This window comes from Pogonomyrmex barbatus, unplaced genomic scaffold (assembly GCF_055798465.1).
Source record: "Pogonomyrmex barbatus isolate J1 unplaced genomic scaffold, ASM5579846v1 scaffold1, whole genome shotgun sequence".
In the NCBI taxonomy this organism is placed as follows: domain Eukaryota; kingdom Metazoa; phylum Arthropoda; class Insecta; order Hymenoptera; family Formicidae; genus Pogonomyrmex; species Pogonomyrmex barbatus.
In genome coordinates this window covers 21662158-21676544 of record NW_028297098.1, presented here as the reverse complement: position 1 = coordinate 21676544, position 14387 = coordinate 21662158, and the positions used below count along the sequence as shown (strand labels likewise).

Genomic DNA, 14387 nt, shown 5'->3' with positions numbered 1-14387 from the left:
TGCAATTTATTAATATATGAAATCTTATGTATTTCGCGTTTACCATTCGTGTTAATTTCTGTTAATTCTATATGAATTATATTAATGTTCATTGCATGAAATTTTATGTTTTCTGTATTTCGACGAATAATAATTCTGTGATCACACATTCCATGAAAAATATCTTTTTCTGTGTCTAATGTTATTTCAACGATGTATTGTTCTGGTACTATATCTTCATGCAAACGAGAATTATCTACAGTTTCATCATTTAGATATTCTACTTTTATGTGAACTGCGCGTTCAGAAGTGAAATTAAAGAAAGCCATGGCATAGTTAAATATTAGATTTCCATATAATAATACTTTTATTAATTCCATGACATTTATCCAAAAAAATGTTTAAAATTTAGACAAATATATTTCTGCTATAAAGCTGAAATTTAAAATTGTATCGTAAAACTTCAATTCTTTAAAAATCTCGAAAGCAGCAAAAATTTCTCATTAAAAAATTTACAGATAAATGAAAATCTTTTTTGATAACGGCTTTGACATAAATATTATTGTTAAATATGTAATGTTAAATGTGTGTTAGATTTTTAATGTACACACACACACACACACACACACACACACACACACACACACACACACACACACACACACACACACACACACACATATATGTGTATATATACATATATATACATATTATATATATATATATATATATATATATATATATATATAAACTATCCTGTTGCTAGTGATTTATAAATTGAAATTATGTGTTCTGACAAAATATATAAAATATTTTATACATAAAATATTTTATAATTAGTTCAAATTGTACCTACCGTTATAAAATATAGAATACTGTTACAAGAATCACAACCTTTCTGCTCTGATAGTTTGCTGCAAAATAAAATAAATATGAAACATGCAGAATCATATGAGATCATAAGTGATAAAATAATAAGTAATATGAAGTATAAATACATATCGCTGGATGGTTCTAAATATATAATAACGGTCGTTAATCATGAAGATTATAATGTAATTAAGTTGAACAATTTATTATTTTATTTTGAAATTAAATTTATCCTGATGTAATGTACGTTATAAGTGTGTGTATTCTAAATATTTTATAATGTTTTTAATTAGAAATTAATTAATTAATTAATTAGAAATTAATTAATTAATTAATTAGAAATTATATTTACCGTTAGAAGTTATTGATAATAGGCTTGAAATCTTAGACTAACGATCTTTCTGCTCCGATAGTTCACCGCCAAATGACAGCTGTGAGAACAAACATATAGTTATAAAGGATATACGTTGTGCAAATAGACAATATACTGAACACTGGATTTAATATAAAAGTTGAAATAAAACTTTTAATATTTTTAATAAAAGGTAAATTTTATTTAGAAGTTTATTAATATTATTTTAAAAATCTTATAATTTAAAACAAATAAAAATTTGCACTGAAGCAGATAATAAAATATTTATAACATTAGATTAAAACATTATACATCACATTAAAATACATGTTAAAATAATACTGATAAACATGTCTTAATTATATTTATATTAAACAAATTCCTAACATATAGATAATATTATAATATAATTATCAAAATTATAATTTAATAATTTAATAATTTATATTCAATAATTGTTATATGTAGAAATGATCTAAGAATATCCATAAAATTTAAATATTTTATTTTATATATTTTATTTATTATTCGTATATTACATTTTAACTTATATACTTTTTTATATGCTATATATATATATATATATATATATATATACTTAGAATTTTAAATGTTGTTGAATGCAATATTATTTATCATAATTATATTTAATGTTTTTAATATTTATTTGAATGAATTGTTGCATGTTCACATCTTCCCTACTACTTATAAGGGAAGATACACAACTGTTCCTCCACCCTTTAATAAGCTTCGAATATATTAAGATATAGACAAAAATAAGAGACAAATATAAGATATTTTTTTTATCTGCGTTCTCGCACGTTAAGGAGATGAAACTATCCCTTGAAAAAAAAATTAGTTTTTTTCTGAGTAAATATCGTCCAAACCGTTAAAGATATGAAAAAAAGTTTTACGGCTGCAAGTGTACCTTATAACGACGCATTTGAATTTTCTAAAAATGTTATATTTTCGATCTCTTCCCCATCCCCCTAATTTTCAAAAATTTTTAAATTTTTATAAGAACAAAAATTTAAGCGCATTATGAATGAATACAATGATATATAACAAAATTATGTTCCAAAATCGTATTTTTGAGAAATGAGCGAGAAATATCTCTGTATACGCTTCATATGTATTCGTCTCATACCGCGTTGGCTGCGCGGGACAACATTAAAGGTGAATATAATGCAATTCGTCAGTACAGTATCAGTGCAACAATAATTATTGAAATAAGAGCTTTTTATAATAATAATAATAATAAGAATAGTAATAGTGAAAACAGATTTTGTTTCGGTATTCAATGTATTCAAATATTTTTGATAAGGTATCAAAAAACATACAAAGTACAAGTCTAGAAACAAAAGTTACAAAAATGATTATTTTTATAAAATATCGTTTATTTAATTTTGACCAGAGAGCAGCTACTGCAATGTTATAAATATATTTGATCGATCGGTATTTATATTTTGTGCATTTTACAAAATCTGCAATTATACTGACATGCAGGTAATAAATTTGTTGAAGCACAGTTTTGCGTAAGAAAATCATTGCATAAGCCTTCTTAATGCGACGCTAAGCGCATTATAAATAGAAAATAGATTTATAAATTTGATGAATTTTATTATACATTATATGAACATAGATATAAAAGAACGCAAATCGTTATCGGTAAATTCAAAGTTTTATAATTGAATGAATCATAGATAATTAAAAATATATGTTCATGTGATCATTAAAAATATTTATATTTATATTTTCACTACGTTATCTCCCAACTGTGTTCAAGTATTACGTGTACAATTACAAATTTTTTAAATCTCTTAATGAGAAACTTTGCTTAACTGATTTACATTCACATATTTATAAAATTGCAACATTATATATCTGAATATTACAATTTTTTCTTATTTATATTATATTCTTTTACATTAAAGTATTGGATGAACATTCGTATTAATGAGATACAAGGTATTTCTATCAATAAAGACAATACGAAAGCGCAGAAGAAACTCAGAAAGACATATTCCAGATACATAAAAATCTGAAAACGAAAATAATAATAATTATATTTTTCTAAATCATATATTCGTTGTTACTAGGATTTTGAATATTTATTTGTAATGTACTTACTAGAGGCAAAAATTGAAAATAAATTGGCGCTTCACTACACAAATTAATCGATCGTATAATGATAGGGTTTAAAAGGTAAGCGCAATAAGTAAGTCTGCTGAGAGGAATCCAGCCTTTGAATGATAACAACTGATTAACAATGCCTATAATAAGATCAAACATATTATCATTAAAATAATATTTTAAACTAAAACATATTTGAAATTCGAAATTATAATATATAATTATGATGAAAAAATAATTATTAAAATGAAACTAAAAAAATAATACTGATATAATAAGTAAAATATAAATAACAAATAATAATTTTTAATGTTTAAATAACATTTCATACATATTAATTAAATAACAACTGTTTCTGTATAAATAAGTTCCAAAAAGTAAACAAACCTCCGTGTTTAGTAAAACATGCTATTACAATCCATGCAAAACTTATGGCCCAAAATACTCTTTGCAAGGCCATATAAATAGCAGTAATCGTAATAGATGTATATTGTATGGATGTATAATGACCAAATATTATAAAAATAATGCTAGTGATCGAAAGCAACCAACATAATATTACTTTTTTCTGAAAATTGTTATATTATTATAATATAGTAAGAATTTATAGTAAATCCTAAACATGTGATATAAATACTAAAATATTATAATTTATTTATATTTTATTCTATATATTGCACTGTATTAGAATGTCCTATTTTAATCAATCTATTAGAATATTTCAAAATCCTTAAATTTAAGATAAAAATGTCAGACAAAAATTGTAGAATATCGAGTGTATAATTAATATCGATTTATTTTTAAATAGCATCACTATTGAGACATTTTATGATCGCTATTATTTTACATGAAATCATATATTTTTGTTACGTAATATGATCTCAGTGAATATCAACGTTTCAAAAATATGAGAAAATATCTAAAAGATATCTAAAAATGTTTAAAAATATCTTTAAGGTATTTTTAAAAAAGATCTCTAAAAGCCATTTAAGAGATATCTAAAAAGATTTCGATAAAGATATTTGTAGCACTTTTAAAAAACATCTATAATCATTTGAAAGATGTATTTAAAATATCTTTAAAACATTTATGACAACTGTTATAAGAATATTTTTATCGAAATCTATTTAGATATATTTTAACTATATTTAATACATCTGAGGTATTAAAGCTACCTAAATTCTTTCTTTTAAAAGATATCTTTAGACATTTTTAAAACATGTCTATTATATCTTTAACTTAATATTATTAACTTATTATTTAACTTTTATGTTTCCTTCTACGAAAAAGTTTTTATAGAAAGGTGCTTCTAATCCCTGATTATTTTGAATGAAGTAAAAAAGTATAAGATGCTACTTAAGTTATTATGATTTCAAAAATATTTTGTTTAAAGACTTTAAGACTTTATATTAAAAAAAACATTTTTATATTTAATTTTTTAAATATTATTTTTGACATTTATTGTATATCCAAACAACACAAAGTCGACAGTTAATACTATAAGTCGATAGGAGAAGTCTAAAGTCGACTTTAGTTAGACTGAATGTCAACTTATAGCTGACTAATAGTCGACTTTACAAGTCAATTAAAAAAAGTCAACAATTAGTTGGGCAAATAGTCATTTGTGCTGTGTGGGTATGAATTAATTATTTTTGAATTAATATATATCAAGAATACGTTGATATTGATTTGACGTATTTAGATTTTCTGTTTTATATACTCAAATTTGCCAATTGCAATATAATAATATAAATTATATTTAAAAATCAGTTAAAAATATTTTTGAAATGAAAAAGAGGTTCATGAAAATGACGAATCATCTAAATATTCCAACCATTGGATGGACCACTGATTAATGCGACGCCTTGCATACTAATTTATAAACAATTAATTTATAATCAATAAAATTGCAAGAAAAGAATATATTTGTAGCTTTGTACAGCTTTTATAAATTAACATTCAAGTTTTATTAATCAAAACTTACTTAAACTTACATAAAATATAAATTATACATTACCTTTTCTAAAACAAAATTATTGTTTATTTTCGTTAAAATAAAACCTGTAATTATTCCTATAATATATGGAATTATTCTAACCAATGGTGAATAATATAATATATCTGCAAGTCTATACAGTTCACCCCAACTACAAAAATAAGAAAAAGCATTAACATAATTAATTTCTCGATAAGCAAAATATATTTCAATAACTTACGTTGGAATGTATTCATAAGTATATGAAATATAACCATTAAGAATGACGGAGCCTATTAAAAGTATACCCAACAGCATAGCAGCGGCATAAAAGTATCTGAAAATACGATATGATATTTTTCCGAATATATTAGAGACACGTAGCTATATTACCATCAATAATTAATTAACTTACACAGTTGACAACATTAATACTATTATAGCAATTATAAAAAATTGCATATCATTAGCTAAATACCAACTCCAACTCATGCACTGTAATAAAAATGAAACGTAAAAGATTTATACGCATAATTTTAAGCTTTTTTTAATTAAATAGATTGCATGTACCATTTCCTCGAGGCCAAAGAAATTATTTATGTACAAAAGATTTCTCCACCAGTACTTCTCGCAAGTTTCATATGATTTCTCATACATATAAAATTGTGAAGTGTTATGCAACTTAATTGAGCTTAATAAGAATATTCCTAATGTCATTATGTAAGCCGGAGTTAGCCTTAAAATAAAATTCTAATTATAGAAATAAAAATAAATTACATTGGATCACAAAATAAAATTAAAAATTTTTTCCCAATTACTGTACTTTTCTAAATAATATTCAATTATAATTGTTTTTAAAGAATAACGTTGCTATTACGTTGTTTTGTATTATTTGATATCAATCAACATAAAGTAACATAATATTTTACATACTGTTATCAAAATATCATAATTTAACCGTTATTAATTAATTTATTAATTATATTTATTAAATAAAAATAATATAAATTAAATAAAAAAAATATTTAACAAACATTTTATTGATATTATCTTATTATCTAAGTGAGGTAATACATACCGGATATATCTTTTTATCATATATACAGAAAAAGTAATTAATTTTTGTCTGTAACCAATTGGCTTAATCAATTCTTTGTCCGTTTTATTTCTCAGATACAAATAGGTCACTAAACAACCGCTCGAAAGAAAATAAATATCGACTGATAGAAATGAAATATCAAATAGACTAATCCAAAAGCTGCCACTATATCTCAGAAACCATCCTTTATTATCTGTATTCACAAAATAAATTCTATTATGCAGATCTTAAAATGTTTACCGTTCCAATATTGTAAAGTACTTACTGGCAAATTCTGCTGAGAAAAAAAAAGTATGGATGAAAATTATACATAACATAGTTAAAAATTTTAACCCGTGAATGAGAGGTATTTCATCGGCATTTAGTTTTGTATTAAATATTTCTCTCGTATTTCTATAAACGGAGAAGCATATTAGTATTTTTTCAATTTTATTGTCTCGATATGAAGATAAATCTGTTTCTATTTTCTTAGTCATGTTTTTTATGTCTGAATTATACTTTTCGGTTTTTAATAATACATTAACTGAAAAACAAAAATGCCTCAATTAAATAAGAGATACAGAAAATGTCTATATTAATGATGAAGAAAATTGAAATTTATCATATATATAATTAATAATTTTAATTCAGTACGCATAATAAAAGTTTTTTTGAAAATAAAGTCTGTATAATAAGAAGATGATAAGTAGTTTGTTAAAACGGAAAATATTTTTCATTTTACAAATTATTTTAAAGATTTTATATATGATACATACCATTATTAGTTGTATCATTACTTGTCGTATTTTTATTTATATATTTTTGATACACAAATATATCATATGTCGTTCCAATTGTTGTCATGAAGAAAAAAAACGCTAGAACAACACTACAAACAAAAGCTTTTTTTGATTTAATTTTGATTAAATTTTTAAAAGATTAAAAATTAATAAAATTAAAAAAATTAATAAAAATTATTTATAATACTAAAATGCATTTTTTATTATATCTATATATTATATATTGCTTATATCATAAAAAAAATAGTTGCTATATTTATGTTTTGTACCAAACGAAGGATGACATTTTACTGGATAACCATTCATAATCATCTTTAAATTCTTTAATTTCGATCAATTTGAAATCCATGGAATAGAGATCATTGATCAGGAAAATTTTATCATAAAGTATTTTTTTCAAAATAACATTTAAATTATTTATAGAGCACGACGCTGGCAAACAGAGTCCGAGTGAAATCACATCCTGAAAGAATAAAACTTTCTGTATTCTTACATTTAAATTTGTAGAGAAAGGAATTATTAAGGAAAATTAGAAATAACTGGAATTACTAATTAAATAAAAATGGAAATTCAAGGCTTCTAACTACTTCGCGGATATCTAAAACATCTGGTATCAGAATAGAGAAAATATGTTATAAAAATTCTTGCAAAATAAAAATACATTTTAAGAAAATATTTGTAATTGATCAGTCTTGTATCGAAATAGAACAATCTTGTATCAAAGACCCCCTTCCTAATCAATAAATGACCATACGTCTAAAATTGAATTATAGCCGGTTTTCATTAGATGACTAAATTACTGGATTAATTAAAAGAGAAGTATGTATTTTATAAATCTGTTAATAATAATGTGTAATAATGTGTAAATCTATTAATAATAATAATGTTTTCTATTAATAAAGCGAGGAGACATCAAAAATAAAATATTGCGTGCTAACGGCGAAATTTCAAATTGTCGTAGTGACATTGCTAATTGAAGAATCAGAGATCGTTGCAACGCTAAGGCGTAGCATCTTACGAATTTTGATAAAAACATGCCAACATATTTTCATATCAAAATTGTATCGCGTAAAGTGTTACAAGATGTTTTATTCAAAACTATTAAAGAGCGAAAAAAATCTTTCTTGTAATTTTTATGAGTCATTCAGATTTTTTAAGTAACAAATAATATATCATTGCTGATATATTTAAAAAGACAAAACAATTAATACCTTTTTCTTTAAATAAAATCATATAATTTTCTTTTGAGTTTTCAAAGCTTTTATTTGCAAATATTTGCAGAATTAATATAAATTATTTAATCTCTTAATAAATAATTTCTTTTCCTTGTATATTTTAATATTTCTTTGTTTTTCCCAAATTGCGCCGTTTTTAAACACAAATAAATGCAAGTTTAAATAAGAATATAAAGATTAATAATGTACAATATTAATTACATTTTAATTTTCTATTGATTCAATTTTGTATTTAATTTAAAAATTTTGTAAGTTCAACAAATACAATAAATTAACATTTATAAATGAATATGTTCTATCTATTTTTTGAATTTTATTATATATAGCTTTTTATAAATTTACCTCTTCAAATATATTTATATGATATTGAAGAGTATTGTTGTGTTTAAAATGAGCAACAAAATAATTCACTTTAAAAGAAGGAAACTGCTGTTGTGAATCATGATACAGTGTTTCATTTAATATTTTCTGCTTTGAATTCAGGCGAGCTGTATTCATTGTATCGAGACATTGGCTACGACTTCCCAGCCAATAGTTATTTCCGTAAAGGAAACCAGAATTAAATACACCACTGGAATCTAATACTTAAAAATAAGAAATAAAATATTAGTATAAAATATTAGAAATACTAACATTATTATTATTATACTAGTATGACCAATTTTTAATTTTTGTTCGCACCCTTCTGTTCTGATACTAATCTGGCTTAACGTGATCATTATTCGATATTTGATTATTCAATATTTTTAACTCATACTATATTATTTCCGTAATTAGTTTGTATTATTTATATTTGTTAATATTATTACTATTTATTTCATTTGACATTTCATATCATCTAATTTAATAACTCACTTGTATTTCGAATTTTATTTTTCTTAATCTGATATTTGAATTAATTTTTTTAATTTTTTATTTGATTTTTTGATTATTTGATTTAAATTTTATTTGATTTACTTTTTTTAGTTTATAAATAAATTTTAATTATTGGTCACGCATGATCCTAAGATTTTTCTTCTCGGAACTCTGATTGCATCTTTGTTTATAACTCCAACGAATGTACATGACCAACAAATAGTTGTTCTTGATTTGCACCAGAGATTTGTTCCGAGTTCAATTATGCGATAATGATTTTATCTATTGATAACCATACGGCACTCTTCCTTGTAACAAAACCAATTTTAATTATGTTATAACGAGTTCCGAATGTTATAATTTTTTACACACTGAAGATAACCATATTAAAAGTCGAAACGTTTGTAAATGTAAATTGTTATTGTTTATATTAGTTATTTTCAATATATAAACAACCTAGCTTGACTCGTACAATCCAGTTTTTTGTATTCTTTGACATGTTTTTCGTTGAAAATAGTGAATTTCAACATATATGGTAGTTAAAAACAACTAAAATTATTTAACTTAAGAATTTGAGTCAAATTTGACTCTAATATCTAACAGTGTACATAAGACTCCCCCCTTAATAAGAATATCATTAATAAGAATATCATTATTTAAGAATCTCGATGTCGTTAAAGAAACTTCATTTCTAATAGCTTATTATATACTATGCCTGAGCGCGCAAAATGATTTAATTCTATTTGTGAACTTTAATTTTTAGTATTTGAAAAACTATTATAGCTTCTATTTTCGTTTTAGAATATTAAAGAATCTGCTCATAAAAGGAAAAGCAGAAGTTCACAGATATTCTATATAGCAATGACATAACAATTGCTATATAACATACAACCCGATATATTTTATTATTTTTTTATATAACAGATAAATAAAAAAGTAATTTATATGGGCTTAACTACCCGATTATAGAGTATAATATGAAATTACATAATTATAATATAAATTATAATATAAATGATAGTAACATATCTTACATTATGTCTTATTTATATCAATAATTAAAGCTCTCAGTTAGACCTCTCAAATCGCTTTTTATTTGTTATTTATGTTAAATAATAATTACATTACATTTGTATAGAATTAACCTTAATTGAAATATAATTAAATCTCTACAATATAACAATTAATTTATGCACTATGGATAAAACATAAATGATTGTTCTTCAAAATATTTTCCGATTTAAAGTAGTGCGTTATCAATACGATTAAAAATGATTACAAACTTTATTTACCTTTCAAGCCCCATAATATTCGTTGATCTACAGCATTTCGAAATTTATGCAATTCCTTTCCACATATCGTCGAATCAATAAGATCAGCTACTGAAGCAATGGCATAAGCCGGTAGGGTATGAATATGAGCGTCACTAAATTTTTGACTATGAGCAGAGACACTAAATAATGTGATAAAGTTTATTGTACAGATGTACAAAATAAATTGTCGTGGCAACATAATGGGACTCTAGCAAACAGCAATCACGTTTATTTCTTTTTGTATTGCGATTCAATTAGTATTTTTGACAACCAGCATATTAATTTTAAAATACAGAAGAATCAAGTTGTTTTACTAATATACATTTTTTTACAATATAGATACAATATAGATATAAACACATTTGTTTTAAATATGTTTTTTTTACTAACGCCAAAGAAGTAATATTATCACTAGATCATTGTGATTTTTCTAGTTGAACCTAATGTATGTTTTTTTTGTGTCGAAATCTTGTCCGATTGCAAAGAAAATATCACAATCGCTCCTTTGATTATTTTAAATATTCTTCTGCGATCCGTTATTAGATCGAGTCTCGCTGAGACAATTCTCGGATAACACTTGATTCCGACCCTCGAATTTGGATAGATGGACTTCTGATAAAATAAATGAGCCAAACTAATCAAGATAACTTACAAGTGTTACGAGTTTATTATGTTTTTACTTTACATGTAGTCTCTTTCGTGTTTCTTCGCGAACTGTGTGTGTCATTCTGTCGAGAGCGCGAATTTCGATCGTAATTAGCATCAGCGACTCTAACTCTTCCATTGTCTTTTCCTAATAGCACGCGATAGGAAACTCTTTTTTTATCCTTTGTTTTATAACTTTTATAGAAGATTGTGTACAATAATCCAAACGTCTTAATAAACAGAAGAGAATTGAATCAATATACAATTCATGAGATGTTAAGTAGGAAGCAAGATTCATTTTCCTTTATCTAATCGTCTTAATGCAATTGTCTTAATGCAATTTAAATGCAATCGTCTAATGCATTAGCGTTACATAAGTATGTGAGTTAATATCGTAAACACATTGTAACACATATTGTAACACATAATTATACAAAAACTTTACAAAAAAATTGATAGTATGTTTGTCTTTTTAAATTGAACTTCTTGCACTATTCATCTTTTCTACTTTCTTTCTTTAACACGAAAAAAAGGGGAATAAATGAAAAACGAAAGTTTATTTAAAAAAAAATCACACTTAATATCGTTACAATATAATTAGTATAAACATATTGTATCAATATTTTTGATCTCTGTGATGATACATTATTTAATCTTTATTGTCATTTAATTAGGCAAAGAGAAATAAACCATATACAAGAAATCTTATAATTATACATTGTTAATGTATAGATAGAATAATTTAAATGAAGCAAAAAGATCTAAAACTTTTATGCAATTTTTGTAATTAATGAAAATAAGTCACTATACATTATTAATATAAATCACTTTACTATTCAATCCAAAACAAAGAGACACTAATTTTGCAGATGTTTCTTTATTGCATTAATTGTGATTACCTTCTCTTTGCAACAAAGATTAGATAGAGTTACGACAAAGAGAGAGAGAGAGAGAGAGAGAGAGAGAGAGAGAGAGAGAGAGAGAGAGAAAGAGAGAGAGAGAGAGAGAGAGGGAGAGAGAGAGAGAGAGACCCTGAATTTATTTATTTTCAATTACAACAAAATTTCATTATTAGGGAATACTTTAGTGCTAAATAGTCAATTATCTACAAAGAGTTTAGATAAGTATAGTAATAGTAATTTAATAAATATAATTTATTTATATTAACAAAATTTGGGATGTGTTGCTTTTATTACTTTAATTTTTCATAGTGAATTGAATGTTATGATAAATAATGTAAACAATAATATAAAAGTAAACTCTAATATTTAAATACATGAATCTAATATTTAATTATGTGTTTATAAATATAATTATTTGTAATTTATGTATTTTAAATAAATCAACGGTTTTTTCATAAGAGAACCTTTTAAATTCAACAATTATACATTTATAAATTTATTAAATGAGAATCTAAGAATTATGTACGTTTAAGTTAGTCATTTCTTCGTTATATACAAGTATTGAGAATAAATGAATAAAAATGCATTACTTAGACTCGGAATTTATTTTGCAAATTGTCATCGTAAACTTATTATAGATTTAAAATGTATTGCTGTATGTTATAATAAATAATGTAATAGCAGACAATTTCTTTTAGATGAGGCATATAATAACATATATAATCCGCTATAAAAGATAGATTATTATTCTATCAAAACTATTTTATCAAACAAGCAGACAATAGATGACTTCCATCAGCAGACTGGGTCGAATAATTTTTACTTTTCTGAATTTCAAGACAATGCTTATTGCGAACTACGTCGTTAAATCATTTTACAACGTAGCCTATTCAAAGCTAAATCTAAATTCACCCTTTTCCTATTAAATCGATAATCAAATTTGAAATCGATTAATCCCCCACTTTTGAAAATTTTTTATTGCGAAAAATATTACCTCAGCTAGGAAACTGACTTCTCAATTCGATAATTAAATTGTTATTGAGATCAAATTTATTTATCTTATCAAATCTTTGGTGTTCGCTCGTCTCTTCGTTCCACGTACATATATGATAGAAAATGTATAAGTAACAATTCGAACTATCAAAGACAAAAGCGTAAATCTTATTTCTAATTGAACTAATACAAATATGTATTATTAGTTGGCAGTGCTCAAATTCAAAATTATCTATTCAATTATCCAAATTCAAAATTATCTAGTTGGTTTCATTTGCTTAAATAATAATAAATGTTATGTACATGTAAAAAAAAGTAAGGAAATGTATGTAATGAATATATAAAATATAAGCTTAAAAAATCAGATTAAACTCATGGCGCTTGAAACGAAATAATTAACGGATGTGTGCCAGCATCAATACGATACAGGTCCTGAACTGCATTGCTAACAAAAAAAGATATAGAAAAAAAGATATAAGAAAAAAAGACATAATCTTAATGATAAATGAATATATGAATTTGAAATGAATCGATAAAATCGGCAAATGTGAAAATTTAAAAGAAATGTCATGGACCTGTATAATTGAAAGTAACATTATATAACGTAACGATATATGTGCATATAATTATCTTTTTTACGTTTTTGTTCAAGGAATATGTAATATGTGCTACATATCTCATCTATATATTACGTTTATATTATATTAATTAATTATGTGATATTATTTGTAGAAAGCTTTTGGATAAATATATAAATAAAATGAGAGATTCGTCAATAGATATTGGCGTATATATATTAGGTGTTAGGTGTATATATATTAGGTTACAAAAAAATTCTGAGCTTTTTTTTGTAAAATTCAATTTTTATTCAAAAACAAACAAAAAAATATTAATCAGCGAAATATTTCCCGTTTGCATCAACGACCTTTTGCCATCTTTCGTGTAGCTTGCGAATTCCTTGACGATAGAAGCTCACCGGCTTCGAAGCGATAAAGTCATCAATGCATTTTCGTATCTCTTCAAATCTCACGAAATGTGTCAGCCAAATGATGCTGCAGCAAGCGGAATAGGTAGTAATCGGAAGGCGCCATGTCTGGGCTATGCGCCGCGTACGGGAGAAGTTCCAGCCTAACGCAAAGATATGATCCTGAGTCGCTTTCGCAACATGTGATCGAGCATTGTTATGAAGCAAGATCACTTTACGACGTCCTTGGCCAGTAAATAGCCTCTTTTCTTCTAATGCATCGCTCAAATTGG

The 14387-nt window shown here is 24.5% G+C and overlaps 1 protein-coding gene and 1 long non-coding RNA gene across 3 annotated transcripts; both read right to left on the bottom strand.

Annotated features, from left to right (window-relative positions):
* Positions 1–275: 275 nt before the first annotated feature.
* Positions 276–1272, bottom strand: LOC148938242 (uncharacterized). Its single transcript, XR_016141398.1, has 3 exons — positions 1202–1272; positions 836–893; positions 276–414 (listed from the first exon to the last, which is right to left on the bottom strand). It is a non-coding gene; the product is annotated as an uncharacterized LOC148938242 (long non-coding RNA).
* A 1305-nt stretch (positions 1273–2577) lies between these two features.
* Positions 2578–11427, bottom strand: LOC105423832 (nose resistant to fluoxetine protein 6-like). 2 transcript variants are annotated; one of them, XM_089076514.1, is made up of 13 exons: positions 10570–11427; positions 8765–9006; positions 7457–7650; positions 7164–7276; positions 6674–6931; positions 6388–6601; positions 5880–6045; positions 5725–5804; positions 5551–5646; positions 5352–5481; positions 3722–3902; positions 3332–3474; positions 2578–3242 (listed from the first exon to the last, which is right to left on the bottom strand). In XM_089076514.1, exons 1-13 carry the CDS (start codon positions 10787–10789, stop codon positions 3093–3095), a joined length of 2187 nt encoding a protein of 728 aa, XP_088932640.1. In that variant the 5' UTR covers positions 10790–11427; the 3' UTR covers positions 2578–3092. The 2 variants fall into 2 exon arrangements, 1 of the variants encoding a protein (XP_088932640.1); XR_016139163.1 differs by lacking the exon at positions 3722–3902 and having other exon boundaries at positions 3103–3242.
* Between the last annotated feature and the right edge of the window lie 2960 nt (positions 11428–14387).